At 26.8% G+C, this 14,289-nt stretch overlaps 1 protein-coding gene across 2 annotated transcripts; it reads right to left on the reverse strand.

Moving 5' to 3' along the window:
* Positions 1-5,534: 5,534 nt before the first annotated feature.
* On the reverse strand, positions 5,535-9,981 carry LOC145840653 (uncharacterized). 2 transcript variants are annotated; one of them, XM_082947975.1, is made up of 5 exons: positions 9,315-9,981; positions 8,780-8,907; positions 7,540-7,683; positions 6,809-6,947; positions 5,535-6,115 (listed from the first exon to the last, which is right to left on the reverse strand). In XM_082947975.1, the coding sequence occupies exons 1-5, from the start codon at positions 9,967-9,969 to the stop codon at positions 5,904-5,906; spliced, it is 1,278 nt and encodes a 425-aa protein (XP_082804101.1). In that variant the 5' UTR covers positions 9,970-9,981; the 3' UTR covers positions 5,535-5,903. The 2 variants fall into 2 exon arrangements, with proteins under 2 accessions (XP_082804101.1, XP_082804100.1); XM_082947974.1 differs by having other exon boundaries at positions 8,780-8,910.
* Positions 9,982-14,289: the final 4,308 nt, after the last annotated feature.

The following is a 14,289-nucleotide window of genomic DNA, read 5'->3' on the forward strand; positions in this document are numbered from 1 at the left end:
GAACAATAAAAAAAAACAAATACAGTGTTTACTGTGTTAGATTGCATGGAACTTATAACTATAAAATACTAAGAGTCATAAAAGTCCAAAAACAGTCATTATAATTAAAAAAAAGGAGTGTCTGTCACAAAGAACTATTCAATGAAAATATCACGTATGTTGAACCTGGCGAAGTGCAGAAAAGATCGTATTGACGAAGCCGACAATTTTTCCAAGATGATATTCAAAACAGAAAAATATTTTTGGGAAGAAATCGAAAGGGTTACTCTAAACGACGAACAAGTCCTAAAAGTCTAAAATCCTAAAAGTGGACCAAATTATCCCGGAGCTTTTAAATCGTTTGACAAAGTTTATACAAGTGTAAGATTAGTGTTATACACTTTCAAAGCACTATTCAGTTCAAACTCGTAAAGAACATCATTTCGACAAAAACCATTGAAAACATTTTGCGAGCTGCTAATGTTCAGACAAAACGTGTAAATTTCACACTACGTGTTTGTCTCTTTGTCTGAATGAGTCCATAAGAAATACCAGTGGTGAGACAAGCAGCTATCTTTTATATTTAATTAGTAGTAAAATTGAAGATGCAGAGTCAATTTACCCGCTTTTGGTTGTGTGTGATGCTTCAGAATAAAATTTTGTCGTGTTCTTAGCTGTGTTTAATTTGCTTTACGTTATTTTGAAATTTATTTGTTGTGTTTTTTCAATCAGCTGTTCATAAGTTGTTTTGGTCGTGTTATAACTCGTTTTGTATAATGATATATATTCACTTAAGTTTCATGTTTATTTCAACTAATATAAACTAAAGTGTTCAACGCTGTAATAAATTTTCAATACTAAGTTATTTTATTTTATAGATTAGTTTTGATGTGTAATTAATTAATTTTGAGTCCAACTTTTAAAATAAAAAAAATGTTTAAAAAAAGTTAAGCTATTTACAATCGCCAAATACTGTTTTTTTTTGCTTAGTTTCACAAAAAAATGAGCTAAAATATATTTTTACTTCTTTATGTTACCATATAAATATCGTATAATCGTTGTTATTTTTTGTATGTCACTTATTATTTAAGTACAAACTAAAATGTATTAAATTAGGATAGGTGTCGAATTTGCACGGATAAATTTTTGAACGGGTTGAATTTTATATTCACTTTTTATTTTTTTTATTAACTTAATTTTTTTGATTAACTTGGTTTTTTTTTTATTTTATTATTACTGTTACCCCTATCCTAACCCTTACCTTCGATCTGTAACTTATTATTATTTTTATATTTATTAATTAATTAATATTATTATTGTTTTTTTTACCATCACTGTTACCCCTAACTCTTACCCTCGGTCGGTAGCTTTTTTTATTTTTTTATTTTTTTCTATATATACTTTTTTTTTCTTTTTTTTACTCTCGTGCAAAATTGTAACTCGTGCATAACTGACCCTTGGTGCAAAATTGACTTTGTGAAATTTAGTCCCCTCGTGCAAATTTGTCTTCGTGAAATTTTGACCAATTCCTATTAAATTAGTACTTAATTGTTTCATAAAAAACAAGCTTAAAAAATAAACTTTTATTAGTATGAAAAATCATTAAATATTTTAGTTTTAAAGGTGTTTCAAATCCCTGCACCAGCTAATAAACTTTTATAGAATTACAGAACAAATGAAAGAAAAACAACTACCAAAAAAACTATCAAAAAATATATAATAAAACAAATGTTTAAGCACTGCTTTGGTTTATTACCTGGTTTCGGTGAGCCTTAGCCGACCTTTTCAAATAATTTCAAAACAGTAAATAACATTTAGACATTGGCAGTAGTGTGAATCTGAACTCATTGATGCGTGAAAAATAAATAAACATTAACTATTCAAATTTTAATGAAAAATGCATATTTAGGTGAACTAAATATTGGTATTAATTAATAAATAAAAATAAAAGAAATTAAAAAACTAAATGCAGTAATATAAACGAAAACACAACAAATTCTTAACAAAATTCTGAAAAAAACTAACGGATGATTAAAATGCTAAAAATATTTAAATTATTAGGTTTTAGACTCATTCCAATAGAATAATAAAAATTTGTTTCTGTGCCTGCAAGAACTCATTACTTCTGATCTTTTATTAATACAGTTCTTATCTGCTTGTAGGATCTTTAATGCTTCTTTCAAGCACAACCTGCACGTCTCGATTCTCGGTCTTGATTCATATTCTTTTTCCAGTATTGTCCAAGTCAATTCAAAATTCTTATTTTCGTTCTTCAATGTGTGGATGTATTTTGATAGCTCAGTTGCTTGTTTGTATTGAATATAATTTCTATCTTCTGGGTTGCTATTTATTGTTGTTCTGTGGGTTGCCACTCTTTTTTTTAAATTGGTTGGCGCTTAGACCAATATATGATTTAGTTGCATTGTCAGTTTTTACTGTGGCCTGGTATATGACATTTTTTGCTCTACAGTTACCGCCTTTCAAAGGGCATTTCTCTTTGTTTCTACAGTTACATGTTTCATCTTCATCATTCTTGTTGCAGTTTGTGAGCTTCTTGTTATGATTCTTTATGATTGTCTCAATGTTTGGCAAACAGCTGTAACTTAATTTGATGTTGTTCTTATTCAAGTATTTTTTGAGTTTACTGTCTACTCCGAAGTATTTGTTTATTATTTGGAGAAATTTCTTGCCAATGTTTGTTTTTATTGATTTGCAGTATGGTGGATTAAACCATATTATTTTTCTTTTTCTTTTTCTAGGCCGTTTCTTTCCATCATCTTCATCTTTGAACTTTATTTTGTAATTATAGCCACTTAACTTTATTGCGTCATTGTAATCTTTACTTATTTCATTGAATAGAATTTCATTGCTAGAATTTTTGGAAAGTCTTTCTTCTATCATTTTTGGGATTTGTTTCAGTATTGCTGGAGGGTGGTTGGACTTTGGATTAATATATATAATTTTGCTGTTTTCTTTTCTATATGGTTGGAATGTGTGGTTGTATAGATTGAAGCTTAGGTCTAGATAGTTAATTTTACGTGAAGGATTTTCAATATCTAACTTTATTCCCATTTCTTTTGATATGTTGTGCATGGATTTTTTAATTTTCTCTATATCAACATTACTTTTGTTTTTTTCTATGACCATTAAGCCATCGTCGCGGTACAGTCCTGTTGTTAGATTTGGGAGCGCATTCTTGAGTTTATGTAGTATATAGAGACCTACTAGTTCGCATATTTCCGCTCCATGCTTACCTCCCATGGTGATGTCGAAAAGTTCATTCTCTTCTGTGTTACTCTTTCTTTTTACCCAAACTTCTTCTTTATTATGTAATACAGATTTAGATGCGTTTAAGATGATCTTCATTTCTTGTTCGCTTACTTTTGTACTTTCTTTTGCAAAAGCTAAGGCTTTACTTAATAGTTTTTCTGATATAGATGGGTAAAACTCCACAATGTCAAACTTCATGAACTTGTATTTATGTTTTTTTAGTTTTTGCAAATCAAAAAATATATTAACTATTTTATTCGCGGACAATATTTTGTATTTCTTAAATACTTTTGTAAGATACTGGTAACTACAACAAATGGTTAAGATCTCAGCTGACTTAATAAAACCGAACAAATCGTAGGATTAAAGTATTTTTAATGTTTCTAACATTCTACGATAATTAATAGACCTTTATACGTTCTTTATAAAATTTTAAAATACTCTCAAGAACTCTCATGCCTTCTCTTAACTTAAAGTGATTTTAAAAGTTTTTTAAATTAAAAGTTTTCTTTTGACACATCAATATAACTAAGAAAAAATAAACAAGTAGAAAATCGAATACATTGTGTCAAAAGCACGGTGTCCTGGGGTTAGGATCTTCTTCTTCGGCTGAAGCAAGCATCTTTTGATACTTCTCACTCTCTTTGTTGTATGACGGAAGTAACTATAAGTTTTTTTTAAACAGTTATATTCAAACATTTTATTTCTAAATATTTTGTCAACGTTAATTGATGCAAACGTTTTTAAAACTAACAAAATAATACTTAAGTTTCTTTTTAACAAATATGATAACCAGAAACATTTAAAATTTTTACTTTTATAAAACTTTTCAATTTATTACAAAGGAAAAAACAGTTTTATTAAATATGTGTTTTATTTTTGTAAAATTATTATTCCACGGCAGCTTATTATTTTTATACATTTAACATTCAAAATTTTTTCCATCTAAACCTAGTAGTGAATGAAATATTAAATTTTCACTAATATTATTTTCTAATTAAGCTTTTTACCTCACAGTTAATTTGCACTAATATATTTTTTTAGTTAAGCTAAATAACTATATTTCACGGTAATGATATTTAAAAGTATTTTATACATTAAACTCTAGCATAAGAAATACTATATGTTTTATTTACACTGATATGAAATGAATGTTGTATAAAATAGTAATAGAAAGCACTAATAACGAAATTTGAAACAAAAATCATATTTTGAGCTCAAAAAATTCTAAAGTGTAGATTTTATCTTACTCAAAAAGGAAAGTTGAGAAAATGATACAAAACAAAAAAAAAGTAGTATATGCAAAACTAATAAAAAGTATTATGACAATCCTCCTAAAGCTCTGTATATGTAAGTAAAAATAAATAATGTGTTTAAATAAACAAACGAAGCTAGAATATTTATAACTAAAGTATAAAAATATCTGCTAGATAGTTCAGTTAAGTTGTATAAATAATAATTGGCTACAGAAAAAAAAAGTTAATTTGAAAGCTAAAAGCGACAACAAAAAGAAAAACTATAATTTATTATTAGGCACTTAATTTACAAACAAATATATAAGTAAGTATCGCATGTGTTAATAAAAAAAATATATAAAGCGACAAAAAAAGTAAATATAATGTTTTAAGGCATTTAAATTATAGATAAATAAAGTAAGTAACACTTGTGTATGGTAAGAAAACATATAAAGCGACAAAAAAATTAAATATTTTGGTTTAAGGAATTTAATAAATAAAGAAAATAAGTACCACTTGTGTATGATAAGGAAATATATACTACAGTTGAAATACTTAAGGCAAGAACATGTAAGCACGCTAAAATATTTCTATTTTGATAAATTATAAATAAATGCTGTTTAGAATTTGCTAAGATATTATGCTGATACAACTTTTCAAAAAACTTGTAAAGAAAAGTGTAAAGTATAACTTACTAAATTGCGAAATAAAATTCAATATCTATGAAGCAGCATTTGGAACAAGAAAAATCGACAAAAAATTAAAACAACTGTCGTTTATCAAAGTGATAAAAACTTTAGTAAAAGTTGTCAAAAGCACTAAATAAAAATAAAATGAATGCTTAATATTATTCAAAAAGTTAAAAATAGTTTTGAAACAAAAAAAAGTAAAAACCACCGAAAAAATAAATACTGTGTACAACTTAGAGAATCGACTAAGAAATATATAGATAAATAAGATAAAATTAAGGACAAAAAAATTGTAATATATATATATATATATATTAATACAACAAAGACATTTTATAGAATAAGTTAGATTAATATGTTGAAAAATAGTTTACAAAACTTTCAAGTACTTTATAACTACAATTACTGTTCAAAAACCTTTATAACGAATTCCTAATTGAAAGTATAACTAAAATTGTGGTGCCTGAATAATCCTTAATTTTATAAAATTATAAACTTCTACTGAGAATTTTAAAGCAACAAGATAAAAGATAAAAGTCGTTTAATATTTATACTAATACTTAAAAATAACAAAATAAAAATATTTACTACAAATCAACATATTTATCAACTTATGAACTTATCAACTTATCAACCCATCACTAAACTCCTGATATGTTTTCAATAGTGACAGTTTTGTACCCATCACAAAATTTCTGATGACGTTTCAACAGCGACAGTTATGTACCCATCACAAATCATCAGAAATTTTTTCAATAGTGACAGTTTTGTATCCATCACAAGACTTCTGATGACGTTTCAACAGTGAGATCCTGCTGAACGTCCTGTCGCATCCCTTGCAAGGGTACCTTTTCACGGTCTGATGGGTTTGCATGTGCGCCCTCAAATTCGACCTATCAGCGAACGGTCGTCCGCATACACTGCATTCGTAAGGTTTTTCCCCTAGAAAGAAAAAGTTTAGTGTAATGAACATATCATAAAATAATTAGTTATTATCAGAATACGGTTTTCCCCTACACTGAAAAAAACATTATGTAAAGATATAAAATTAAATAATTTTTTATGATCAGCGAAAGGTCGGCCGATCTACATTCGTATGGTTTTCCCTGAAGTGCAAAATCTTTGTTTAAGTATTTTTTAATGGTCTTAGATTAACTATGGGAGATGTTAAAGATAGGAGTTTAAATAACATAATCCGTAGATAGCTAATTTTTAACATAATCTTGAACATTATTTCATTGGTGTAAAACTAAGAAAAAAAGAGCTTTTTTAAAAACAAGTTTTTGAATTGATTAAACTTTAACTATTAGTGTTTTCGAGCTTGCCTACAAAAACCGTGACGAACTTGTAAGTATCATCAGCTTTATATCTTTAAACTTTTATCGAATGTGTTGAAGAAGAGTTTTATATTTATATAACAACAAACCAGTATGAGTGTTTATATATCCTTTAAAATCTAACGTATATCTCAAGTATTAAACTTAACTAGTGTTTAAACTTTTACCAAATATAAAAGCTTTCAGACTTAAAAAACAAGTTCTAACAAACCAGTAGAAAGCTTAATGTATTCTAATGTTTCCTAAATGTTTCAATTAATCAAGTGTATGAATAAATATAAAAGTTACAAAAACAAACCAGTGTGGGTCCTCATATGTCCTTGCAGCAACCAAGCTCTTGAGAACGCTTTTCCACAAATCTTGCACTTACAAGGCAGGGTGTGCGTTCTTATATGCATTCTTAAAGCTCCCAAGGAGGTACATTCCTTGTCACAATACTGTGAAATAATAAATTTTCAATAAATAGTTAGAAAACTTGTGAGTTCTTATGTACGAATATTGTGGTAGGATAAGTATTACCTAGATACATATTTAAATATATTAAACTATACATGTTGTTCTAATGCATAATCTGAGTTCTCCTAGTGATGTAAATTATTTGTGACAATTATGTGGTAAAAATTTTACTAAATTTTATTGTTAGGTTCTTATGTACATTCTCTGTAACAACACTGTGATAAGATAAATATTACTTTAATAAACATTTAAACTATTCGTGAGTTTTTATGTACATTCCTTATCACAATACTGTTGAAAGAATTAGTTTTTAATATATTTATAAGTTGTGTTTTCAGATATAACATTAAAAGTTCATTAAGAGATATGCTATAAAAAAAAAGCACTTTAAATAGTAATGTTTAAGTGTCATCAATTATAATAAAATTAATCAGTATTATGTTTACTTATACCTTTATAACGATAAAATATATTTATACTAAATTACAAAACATTCATACAAACCTTGCATTTATGTCAACAAAAACTTTTTATTAAGTAATTAAGCAGTACAATCTACAACCATCTAACAACCTTGCATTTATGCCTGTTTGTGGATTCTGGGTCCTCGTGAGTCTTCATGTGCTTAGCAAGAGCGCCCTCCGTGGCGTAAGTTCGATCACAAAGATCACACGGAATCTGGTAAGGTCGAAACTGTACCGGTGATGGTTTTTTGATCTGAAAAGTTTTTTTAATTGTTTTAATTATTACAAAGATCACACGGAATCTGGTAAGGTCGGAATTGTACCGGTGATGGTTTTTTGATCTGAAAAGTTTTTTTAATTGTTTTAATTATTACAAAGATCACACGGAATCTGATATGGTCGGAACTGTACTGGTGATGGTTTTTTGATCTGAAAAGTTTTTTAATTGTTTTAATTATTAAAAAGATCAAACGGAATCTGGTAAGGACTGAACTGTACAGGTGATAATTTTTTGATCTGAAAAGTTTTTTAATTGTTTTAATTATTACAAAGATCAAAGGTGATTGTATTTTTGATCTGAAAAGTTTTTAAACCATTTTAATTATCACTAGTTTAAATTGGATTTGGTATGGTAGATGATGGTTTTTTGGTCTGAATAACATAAGTTGTTATAAAACTTGATTAGTGTGATAGCAACATTTTGTATTTGAAACTGACGTAAATAAATTATTGTCAGAATTTATAATAAAAATGTTTCCATTTCTAAGGTAAATGCATTTTAATACGTTTTACTATGAAATTTAATCATACAATTTAGTAATGGGTTAGAACAAAATTTACTAATAGTTATGCTGTTGGGTTTAAAAAAAAAGTTTTGATACTAACTTTTTTTTAATTGCAATTATTTTATTTTGTTCAGAATTAATTTTTTACTTTGTATATTATTTTAAGTTGTTTTTACATTATTTTTTTTAATTTCATTAAGTTTATTATTTTATAAATATTTTAATTTAAATAAATAATTTCAAATACTCGACTATTATTAGTTTAAAGTGACAAAATATTTGACAAGTTACACAATGATTGTATAACAAATGTACTTGTTAGACCTGTTTAAACTTTATACCTAGTAACTTACATTGTTACGTCATAGTTCTTGACTTCTTGGAATTTAAAAATAACATTTACGAGAAACTATCCGTACTCTATTTAACATTGCACTAACTTGCAAAACAATGCAGTAATAACTTACAGATTTAAGCAAACAACTTCACTGTCCAAAGCTAGATCTTTGTTACGTTTTAAGTTTGTTATTTTAACTTTAATAAACTATTTACATATAAATCAACCTTATCTTTTTTGAACCCATCAACTGGAATCAGATCATTAGACATCTGAAATTTATTGCTGAATACCATCGTTGGTAGATCGTTAGGTGGAATGCTGCTCGTTGATTGGTTGGAACCGTCGTAAGAATCTGCTGTTTATATTTTAATTAATATTACCACAAAAAATTGAAGTAAAAAACTTAAATTAAGGTGTTTTTTTGGAAATAATTGATTATAAATTTATTTGATTATTTTACTGGTATTTAAAGCCACACCTTCACTCAAAGTTGACAAAATTTTAAAGTAAACAGTATTTAGTTATTTTTGGTATAGTTATTTTATATGTTTAAATTATTTTTCATTAAAAAAAGCAAACAGTTTAAAATAATGTTTTAAACAATCTATGATAAATAGTAGTACGGAAATGAGAAAAGAATTCTATTAAAAGAGTCAATAAACATACAAACCTGAAGTATTGGTGTAAGAATTAACAACAATTACTAGATAGGTAGAAAAATATCCAGATGTAAAAATACCACTACATTCAAAAAGTTACCTGAATCGTTTGTGAGTAACGATGGCGACACGGATGAACTCGAAGCTCTCTCTTCGGGTAATTCCCCAAAAGCAAGGGGTATTTCCCCTTTTGTGAGATCGACACAAGTTACCAGGGACTTTCTCCTCGCGTCGTGCAACTCCCCCCTTTTCTGTTTTACCTTTTGGACCTGCATCTGCCTCTCAACGCTTCCTCCGGTGACGCAGGATGACGTCATTGCGTTGTGGCGAAGCGACGACGTCATGATGCTGTTTCTCAGTTCCGCTTGCTGACGTAAGAGTGACGTCAGGAGCCAGTCGGGATACATTTGCTTGATGAAGTTCAGAGCGAGCTGATTGGACAAGCCGAAGTTGAAGTTTGGAAACGCGAGCTGATGATTGGCTGTTGGGAATTGTTGCCACGGAAACTGCTGGCTGGTTGCAGGGGGGTTTATGTGGACCCCTTGGAACTTTTCTGTCAGATCGGAAGGTTCGAAATCTTCGTGTTGTCTTCTTTTGTGGCACGAGAGATCTATGGGAGAATTGTCGTTTGCGTTTTTCTTGAAGAGAGTTGAACTGTCACTTTTAAAATTGTACAGAGTTGAACTGTCACCTTTGAAATCAAACGGTGTTGAATTGTCACCAGCTTCATCAACGCAAGAGTGTTCCAATTCCATTTTTATTTTATGTCAAATTTATTTTCTAATGAAAACACTAAGTTTAATAATGTTGCTTTAACAGTATAATATATATGATTAAATATTTGTACTTTAAAAAATTACATCACATTAATAAGCACATGTTGATACATTTATGATGCAATTTGAACCTCAGCCAAATTTTAGCCAAAACTATTTTGTTTTCATCAGACATTTAAAAGTTGTTTTCTTGGTACGGTTTTTTCAAGTTTAAATAATAAATTTAAAAAGTACAAGTCATTTTTAAATATTGATAAGTAAATTGTTTCTCAAAAGTAACTTATCGAATTTACTTTATTTTATTGAAATTTAAGTGAAACAGATAAAAGTATGTGCTTCCTTTATCAATATAACTAGCCTTAGTTGTATTTTACGCTAATTATGTTTTATTAACAAAAATGTTTTCTGATCTTTAGAGATTTATTTAAATAAACTCCTTTTAAATGAATCTACTTTTAAGTAGAAAAACTAACTGTGTTTATCGCTAAATTTTATAAAAAGTAGTTTTAGAAATACATATTTGCTAAAAAAAAACTAATATTTTTTCGGTAAGTATCTTCTACATTCATATAAAGAAACATTTAAGAACTTTTTGATAAAAGTTATGAAACCGAAGACAAAATTCTTGCTTATAAAAACATAAAAAGTATACTTTTCTGGTCTTAAAACACTATCAGATGATAACTTTTCCATTTATGTTTTATTTTGTTACGATTTTGCATTGTTGTAAAAGTAAATAAATTTTACTAAAACACGAGTAATATCTTTATCTTTGTTGGTAGCATGTTTTAATGTAGTAGACAATTTAAATTTATTGTTACTATTTAATATTTTAACAACTTAACAGTTGCTTTTAAGTTCTTTGAGTGGCCATGTGAAAAAAAGTAATTAAATTAAACCTTTGATTTTTTAAAAACTAAAAAATAATCTTATGACCATAAAAATTTTACCTAAACATGCATCTTACTATCACGAGTTTTAAAATTTAAAAAAAAGTTTACTTTTGTATTTCTAATTCTATACTGATCTGTTGAACGTAACAATTTAAACTTTTGCGAGTTTGTGTCTATAATACAAACATTTAACTAAAAGTATTACTTAAAGCAGATTCTGCTGAATTATTTAAAATGTATCTACTTTAAACCACATAGGTTTATTTTGTGTACATAATAAAATTTTAGAAGTGTTAAAAATTTCACTTAGAGCTGAAACTACTAACAAATTAGAAATACGTTTATTTAATCCATATGGGTCAAAGCAGTACTACTTATATTAACATATAATGACCTCATCTAATTACAATCACGAGTAAATGGTGATTTCGCAAAAATCCATTTTCTCCCACTCAAACCTGCTACCACTGTCGCAAGTGCTAACTTCTATTTGCGGCAGGTGACATAACAACAAGTTAATTTGTCTCTTGTTGTTGAGGGAAAAGTGACTTTTGGACTATTTAGATTAAGAAACGCTCAAAGTACTGCTTAAATAAAAATTTTGTAAACATAACCGAATTAAGAAGTTGTTTATAGAAATCTAATGAAAAACTAATACTGTGTTTTAAATAAAAATAAATATTTAATATACATAATATTTTAATATAAAACTAATTTTGTGTTGTATACTAATGAAAAACAAAATCCAAAGCTAGTTTTAAGGAACACCTGTTGAATATTTTCCCAAATTGAACAACAACTAAATAACTAGCTAATTAGATTAAGTGATTTTGCAATTATATATAAAACAATTTATTTTCACATGTGGCTTAGCTTTATATGTTGATTTATTGTTTAAAATTTAATAACCTAATAAGTTTGTTTCTAACTTCATAAAGTGAGTAAAATAAGTTGAGATATAAACAATAGGCCTTCGAAAGTCTTTAAAACACGAAAACCAAATAAACTTTAAAACTTAAAAATCAGTGTGATTTAGTCATTAAGATTTTATTTTATATAGTAAATTTTTAACATAAGCTACTTTGTACTAGCTAATAACTAAATTTAAAATGTCTTTAAACTAAGCTTTACTAACTTTTACTTTTGAGTTATTTCTTTTGATTTTAAATTTGGCATAGGTTTGGTTGTATAATTACTTATGTGAGTGTTTTGTCACTTTTTACACACTAAAAAATCATATTTTCAACAGCTAGACTTCTTGGAGTTCTAACCAACTTAGTATTTACGAGTAAACTCTAAAACTATTTGATATGTTTTCAGGATTTAGTGGTACTTACTGTTACATATATAATCGTTTTTTGTGTCAAAAAATAATTGAAACTATGTTAAAGTTCAAGTTTTCTATAACATAAATATTTTCTTTAGTCCTATAATTTTAACATTTAAATTCTTACTAAATGAATATACTTGTCTAACGGAGAAAAAAAATACAATTTTACCTTTAGCGAAAACATTTCTAACTTCTAAAAACTAAAAAAAAAAACTCAAAACGAATATAACAAAAAGCTACTCAAAGTAAGTCAAACTAACTGTAACCTGATATCTTGCAAATTAAATAGAGACTTGTTGAAACAATAAAAACTTGCACTTGATATATATGTGCACTTGGTTTAATTATTGACTTGAACTTGCAGTGTGCTATTAACTTAATACATGCACGTGTCTTTATATATATACTTCAATTAATTAGTTGCACAACTATTGCACACACTTTCAACTACCTTTCATGTTGTTGGATTTATTAGTTTGTTTTTTAAAGGAAATATTTTAAATGCTACTTTAATTTACTTATTTAAAAACTTATTTATTTGCTAATAATGTTCTAAAATTTTTAGGAAATACTACACTTTTATTTATCAATTGTTGGACTTTATATTAATATATACATTGAGTAGTAAGAAAAATTTATTCAAACAAAAAACTAATAATAAAGAAAAACAGGCCTAACTAGACAAAAATTATAAAAAGTTAAACGAACTCAAAAGGTTTTTTTTAGCTCTAAACATAATAAAAAAAATAAAAACTACTAAGACTTTTTAGATAGAAACTAAAAAAAGAAAATCATAAATTTAAAATAATAAATGTGCTACTTAAAAACACAGTAACAAATAAGTGCCTTTAATTTATTAATAATATCACATGATTAGTATAAAGATTAAATAAATTGCACCTGGTAATTTTATTACTTCGCACATGTTTGTCTTTTATTATAAAAACTAAATAAATACTATATAAAGTTAACTTTATGCTGTCCTTTATAGATAGAAACAGAAGTTTTAAAACAGTTTTATCCTAAAATGAACTACACAATTATATAGTAAACATAAAGCTTTATAAGGAAAAGCTGTTTGTTCATATATTAAAACAGTTTAAAATTTAAAAACTAAAAATAAAATTTAATCTAAATACACCACGTTTGAAAAAGCTACATATTCAAGCTAATAAACGTTTTCTATTACATTTCAAAACAAAAAGTTAAAACAAATTAAACAAAAACAATTTACACCAAAAAACAACAAAACAAAACTGTTTTTACGAGCAATTGCACTTTGTATCTTGTTGGATAGAGATTAAAGGTTATCAAGTGACTACAAAGCAGTGAAGTTAACTAGTCATATAGTAGCCACACACACAAACTTGATACATTTGTGATCTTTAGTAGTATTTAGTAGTGTTTCTGTCTCGTATATATACAACTCTTACTAATTAGTAAAACATAAACACTTTTAACTGTTTCCAAACTGAGTTTCTTTGACTTAATGTTGTTAAGCTTTTAATTTCGAGCCTTTAAGTTTAGTAATTTTATAAGAAATACTTTCGAATATTTTTTAAACAGGAAATAAATACTTGTCTGATAATACAAAAAACATAATTTTAACTAAAAACAGAAATTAAAATGTTTAAACTGAACAAAAGCAAAAATAAAACTATTTTAGCTAAACAGGTGATAATTAATAATAAAAGCTTTGATAAGTTTTTCACAAACTTTAAACTAAAATTTATGTGTTTTTAATCTTTCTTGTTATTTTAATTGTTCCATAACTTTTTTAAACATACTTGTTTTTATTTACTTTTTTCAAATTTTGAAAATACTCGAGTTATTTTTTTTTGTAAAAGCCCAATAAAGATAAATACTTTGTCGGTCAACTTTATTAGTTCAAAGTATAAAATTAAAACTCAAACAGTTGATGCAGTAACACATGTCACATTTTGTAATTGTTAATTATTTAACTTAATTCTAGTTTTAATAAGTCACAAAGTGACAATGATGCAATAAAATATTTATTAATTCACGTGATTTAAAGATTAAACTGTAATCTTTTAATTAAATATACTAAAAGTTCAT

This window comes from Thalia democratica, chromosome 7, assembly GCF_965202585.1.
Source record: "Thalia democratica chromosome 7, ktThaDemo2.hap1.1, whole genome shotgun sequence".
Taxonomy (NCBI): domain Eukaryota; kingdom Metazoa; phylum Chordata; class Thaliacea; order Salpida; family Salpidae; genus Thalia; species Thalia democratica.

Bases quoted from the DNA above. Each gene is read 5' to 3' on its own strand.
- LOC145840653 (XM_082947974.1), bottom strand. From the start codon at position 9,969: ATGGAATTGGAACACTCTTGCGTTGATGAAGCTGGTGACAATTCAACA. The intron at 7,684-8,779 runs GTTGATTTATAT...AAAACTTTTCAG, and splicing joins ATGGGTTCAAAAAAGATAAG to ATCAAAAAACCATCACCGGT. The intron at 6,116-6,808 runs GTTTGTTTTTGT...TTTTCTTTCTAG, and splicing joins ACATATGAGGACCCACACTG to GGGAAAAACCTTACGAATGC.